At 39.9% G+C, this 6,000-nt stretch overlaps 1 protein-coding gene across 1 annotated transcript in view; it reads left to right on the top strand.

Annotated features, from left to right (window-relative positions):
* Positions 1 to 335: 335 nt before the first annotated feature.
* LOC104081631 (CMP-N-acetylneuraminate-beta-1,4-galactoside alpha-2,3-sialyltransferase-like) overlaps positions 336 to 6,000 on the top strand; it is a gene marked incomplete at its 3' end in the record, with an annotated part of 110,192 nt that continues 104,527 nt past the window's right edge. Inside the window, exon 1 of the mRNA XM_009584459.1 lies at positions 336 to 450. Within this exon, the coding sequence (XP_009582754.1) occupies positions 336 to 450 (115 nt within the window). The remainder of the gene's footprint in view (positions 451 to 6,000) is intronic.

Genomic DNA, 6,000 nt, shown 5'->3' with positions numbered 1-6,000 from the left:
TGGGACTGGTGATCTGAAGTGAGCTGGGGCGTAAGTGCCAACAGGGATTTGGGCTGCTGCCCTGTCATAGCGTGGCAGTGCCCTCCTGCCTCTCCGGAACGGCGTTTACCCTTGTGACCAAAAAAAAGTAGTTGCTTAGGGTGGTAGTTCTTATTTCACTGTTGTGGTTTGAGTAACTGGTGTGTTTTACTTTGTGGAGAGCACGGGTTTGGATCTGTGCGTTACTGTGGATATGGGATTGCATGTTTTGGAAGGATGACTGTCGGAGAAGGTGGCTCCAACCTCAACCTGTTTTTCTTTCTCAGGTCATGTAGAAAAGCAGATTTAATGTGAAGATGGGACTGTTGGTGTTTATGCGTAACCTGCTGCTAGCCCTCTGCCTCTTTCTGGTACTGGGATTTCTGTACTATTCTGCTTGGAAGTTGCACCTGCTCAGATGGGAGGATTCAAGTAAGTATGAGCACCGTTCCTGGGCTCCCTAAGATGTCTGTTCAATAGTTGCAATAGTACTGAGGTGGTTCCGGTTTAGTAGTATTAGACGGATGTGATTAAGCCCAATCAAATGCTGGAGCTTTTAGTATACTTAAGGGGTTGAATTTGTGATTACCTAATGCTCTTTATGGCTTTACTCTTATTACTGGTTACAAAAGCAGGCTCACGGTCTATAAATCTAGTATTAGAGACTTCAGTTCTTAGAATATTCTGTGTTAGTTTATGATTCCTAATTGTCAAAATAAAGAGTTTGTGTGCTGAGGCTTTTGTTCCCTGAATCTTTCTGTCCATTTTAAAATACCTAAGACAAGGGTTTTTTCTCTGGTGGATTTTGATTTCTTTCTATAATCATATATGCTGGTTACCTCGTCATCTTACTTTGTCCTTCAGAAATGCTCATCTTCCGTTTATCTTCCATGTTACTATTTGCCAACTATCTGTCATCTAAAATGATGTCTCTCAACCTTTTTAAGTCCGAAGAGACATCTGACCTCATTGAATACAATCTGAGGATTGTACTGTGCGGTAATGCCATAGGAGGTTTTAGTTGCAATGAGATATAAATTAGGCTGAGGTTTGATTGCTCAGTTAATGCTCTTATTTTTGCTTGTGTTGATTGCTTTCTTGCTTGCATGTGAGAATTGTTTATTGAAAATATAAAAAAAAGAAAACAATACCCTCCTCTCCCCGTCCCGCCCAAAACACAAGCCAGCCTTCTTTGCAGCTGTTCCACGGGCTGTTTCAGATGTCTCACAGCCGACCATTGCTCCCTGGTTCAGCGGCTGAGAAACACTGATCCAGAAGGATTGTTTTTCTGTCCGACAAAAAGCCATCGGTCAAATTCCATCTTCGCTGTATTGCGTTTCTGTGCATGCTGCTGGAGGTTTCTACTGCAATGTTTATTAAACTTAATATTTTTCTACCTCTACATGCTCCATATCTGTTGTCACGTGCTCTAAGAAGTTTTGCAGGATGGCAGATGATGACTTGGATATGACATTTGCACTGATGCAGTGATTTTGACAGGAGGACTGCTAAGGTGTCTTGTACTAGAACAGGTATTGGAAGGCTGAATTTGGAAAAGGAGATGCATGGTGTCTTTCTGAGCAGGGATTGTTTCTTCAGGTTTGTGCTTCAGAGAGGGAGTCAAAAATCTTGATTATGACCTTCTGAAAACTAGCACTTTTGTCGATGAGATACAGAAAATCCTTCCTGCATGAAAATAAGTACAGAATGTAGTTAAAAGAACAGTTTTGCCGTACCTGCTACCACATGATGATCTGTTACGAAATTATACCACCTGCCATCCTTTACTTCCTTCATACCACCAGAAATTGTGTTGGGACTTCCCAAGGCCTGCAAAAAAACCCTTCAGGCCACAACTTTTATGTGAACTTTGTTAAATGTGGAGGAGAAGCTTTGTGTGTATGTGCCATATACCAAGGTGCTGGGGTGGGTTCTAAATTTCTTCAGGTTTCACCTCTTTGGATTTTGTGCCTTTAGTTTTGTGTGCCATTTATTATTTTACGCCTTGTCAGTCCCTGAGGAGTTTTGTGGTAACTGTGCCTTGCAATGCAGTGTTGCAAATCTATATGCAAACATTGTGGATTTCTATAAATGGAACACTTTTACCCAGAAAGATGACTTTAAGCTGCAGCCTAGTTAGAGTACTTTCTGTTGAGCATACTGGCTGCTTTTGGGTACCCAAGGTGTTCTGACAGGAGCACCGAGAGGTGATGTCACAGACTTTTTGTTAGGTGCGTGTCTCCTTTTTTCTGATGTTGTGTGTAAAATGTGTTCTTCATTTATTCTGGGAAGTTGCAGTGCTTGCATTAAACTTCTTCAACATGTACAAAGCAATGATGCATTTGAAGATTTAGCTTATTGATATTTATCAGTTGGAACAATTGATACAGGCTGTACCATTGTTTCTTTTCTTCTAGATGCCTTTATGGATTGTGTTTTAGATATCAGATGAAGCTCCTTGAAATATTAGCAGTCTAGTGTAAGAGGGCAAAATTTTATGTGATTACTTTTGAAAACAGTTGAGGTGGTACCAGTTTTCAGTTGATCTTCAGAGTTTTGTATGTATCAAAAAATGTTTTATTTATCATGTAATTTTACACATGAGGAACTTATGCAGATTTAAAATACAAATTTAAAAGCCTGTATTGGGAAACTTGATACGAAGAGTTAATGTTAAGCTTCTATAAATAAGCGTTTGGAAGTTAACAAATGACAGAATTGAAGTTGCTCATTTAACCATGATTAGGCTTCCTTGAGCATGTGTAATATGATACAATGTATAATGGTGCCATTATACTTTCTATTTTCTGAAGGGGAGCCTTGCTTAGTTCGGTGCACAAGACAGGTGGTGCTTGATAGCTGTTTGTGGTTTTATTTCCTGAATTACAATTCAGTGTATGACCTTGTAAATTTCCTTAAGATTGATATGATAATGCTGATGTCCCCAAAGGCAAAACTAAGTTAGATTTCTTAATTTTGGGGTGCTTAATAATCTAAGATTCTTGATTTTATGTGTAAGTTATCTTCTTATTAAATTATTTTCTCTTCTCTTGTGACCAGTGTCTTTATTCTGTGTAATAGTGACTCCCTAGCTTCAGTAGTCGCATTCATCTTTTCTCTGTTCCGTTCTTTGTGCTAGAGGAGGCATGAAACTAAGCTGATCCTGACATCCGACACCCTTGCAATCTTTTCAGAGACTGGTTTTAGTAAACTTGACACCTGTATTTAATATCAGACACAAACAAATTTGCCATAGAGTATGGTGAAAAATACTTGATCTGCTTACTTGCTGCTTGTGTGGTTTGTTCACTTAATGTTTTAGAAAATGCCTGTGTATGTTGTTTTTATGGATGAATTTGAATGGTAACTCAGTAAGGAGTCTAGTCACACTGAGAGTTCAATGTTTGCATATTTAGCTGCTAAAGTAAATGAGTAGTTAAATTAATTTGTTTATTTGTACTGCTGACACCTCCAAGGAAGGAGGCTAAACTTCTGGGTAGACTGAAAGATACACATCAATGTTTCCCTCACCATCTCCATTTAACTTTAAATCTGTCCTCCTTGAGTGATGCCTTAGTGAGTTCTGATTGTTCCCCTTACTGTGTGACTGTACACCTTGCCAAAATACAAAGGAGAATAGGAAAGAATTAATTCTCTAAGGCTTATCTTTCCTGTGACAAGAATAGATTGAATTCAGCTAATGTGAACTAATTAAGGTTGAATTGAGTTCAGCTGCTTCTTCCATTCAAGACAAACCTCCAGTGACTGCTACCCCCCTCTCATCCTTTAGTGAATATCATGGCTGGCTGCTCTTCCCCGAGCCTTGTTTCATATCGGTGGCAATATATTGTTAGTTCTCGAAGCAGCAGCAAAGTGCAAAAAAGTGGTGTGTAACACTATGTGAGTGCAGAAGAGGGCCTTTGAGTTCTGGTGATAGCTGGGAGTATAGGAGCAGTGTTTAGGACAGAGGTAAGCTTTCCTTTTTCTTTTGTCTTTCCTGATTTCTGTAATGCAGCTTCAGTCTCTGATAAAAGTGGTAAGAGATGTACACCGTCCTTGCACGTTCTTCCCAGACAGGCAATAGTGACAGATGCCGCAGCCCTCTGATTAAGAGTGTTGAGTTGCATGGAGGTGTGCTAAGCATGTCGAACTGATAATGTGATGTGGGAGACAAGGAAATAAGAAGTTTGGTATCAGGTTTAGCTGTCCTGTACGTTCTAGAAGGACCTTGCAGCAGCAGATAATCATAACTCTGTTCATTGTGTTTCTGGACACTGAGTTGTCAGGGAATTTTTGCGTAGTAATGTAGTGATAGGAGCAGGTTTTGAAGGTCTGACACATGCACTGCAGCCTTTTTCCTAACAACTTCCTGTCCTATCCCTTCCACCTTCCCTGGTGCATTTGGCTCTGAGGAGGAAGGAAGATGTTATCTGTACGAGTGTGAAGACAACAGCACAGGAGAAGGTACGCCATTATCTTTGAAAAGTACGATGGGAGATGGGGTCTTGCTGACAGTGCCTCTTAGATTTGCTTTATCAGCTTGGAGGAATGCATTTTTACCCATAACTGAAGGACAGAATATAGTCACGTTAAAATTTAATACTGATGTTTGTTACTTAACCTGGTATGTGTATAGCTGATTTTGCAACTTAAAAATGCATGTGTTGTAAGGAAGGAAAGATTCCACTAAAAAGTATCCTGGCTGTGGAAATATTGGACTCATTCCCCCAAGGCAGCTTTTTTTTCTTTTTTTGCCTCTCAGAGTACTTGGGACAAGGACAGTGTGATGCCATTTTCCTGTTCTCTATTGTATTTCTATCTACATTAGCATTGAATTAATTTAAAGAAATACATACTCTACTTCAGGTATTTTTGCCAAAACCTAAGTTAATACAACTTGTAGCTATAGATTTTGAGCTTGTCAGTTTGAATGTGGCTTTTGAAACATCTCCAGGTATGTTCTGTTGATGTCTCCATAAAGAAATCAAGTCACTACTCTGTCATCTGTTGCTCCGTGTTGTTTTCAACTCTAATTGTGGAAAGGCAGCCAAAGAGATAAAGCTCTGGGAAGAGATTTCCTGAAGGTATTTCAGGACCCTTATCCTTTTTATTCTTTTTTTTTTTTTTTTAAAATGTCTGTTTCCATGGGAACTGAGGAGACATAAGCAGGCAAAACTGACTCTCTTCTGGTTGCAGGTTTTCAGTCTGCTTGCATTTCCATGGAAACCAGTCTCGCAGCAAAAAGGCTAAATTAATCAAAAGCAATCAAACCTTTATCTTTAATATAAATACTGATTTCACTCTTTCAAAGTGAAATGGTATTTTTGTCAATTCTTGTATTAGGGACTAAAAATGTACTGAAGAAATGGATCTTTTTACAAGGGTTTGGAACGTGCATGCTCTTTCTTGTGTGTCTAAAGCCTCATGGTATGTGTGGTGGTATGTAGTGTGGGCACAACTGTTGTATCCTGAGTTACTGGGGGAGTCATTTGTTCTACGTTAAGGGAGTGGATCTTGCATACACTGACATCTGACTTCTTTCCGTTCTGTTGCTTAATGAAAAAAAAATGAAAAGACATTCAGTCGGTGTGTGAGCAGCTAGGCTACAGAGACAAACTTGTCCCCTTTGCGGAGAGAGGCATGTAACAGTTCCGTGTTCAGACCCTCATCTCTGGGAGTTACTGTCCTACTTGCCTTTGCCAGAAGAAGGAAATGCAGGAGTGCTCCTATAAAAAAATAACATCTCCGGGCCAGCTCAACTTGGCATTGGGAGCATAAATCTCTGATGAAAGTGGTTTGAGCTAAGCTGGCTGAATTTATGGTTAGGTGGATGAGGGAGCATACCCTTTTTTACTGTAGAATTACAAGGCACTCATGCCCCGGTTGTGAGGGTGGCAAGCAAATGGTGATGGTAATAATTTCAGTTGCTCTGTATCTATCTATGGCCTTAGCCTTAGGCATGGGGGCGTGTGTGTGTTCTTT

This window comes from Fulmarus glacialis, unplaced genomic scaffold (assembly GCF_000690835.1).
Source record: "Fulmarus glacialis isolate BGI_N327 unplaced genomic scaffold, ASM69083v1 scaffold149, whole genome shotgun sequence".
Classification (NCBI taxonomy): Eukaryota; Metazoa; Chordata; class Aves; order Procellariiformes; family Procellariidae; genus Fulmarus; species Fulmarus glacialis.
The sequence above is the reverse complement of the archived record's forward strand: the minus strand, read 5'-3'. Positions and strand labels throughout refer to the sequence as shown.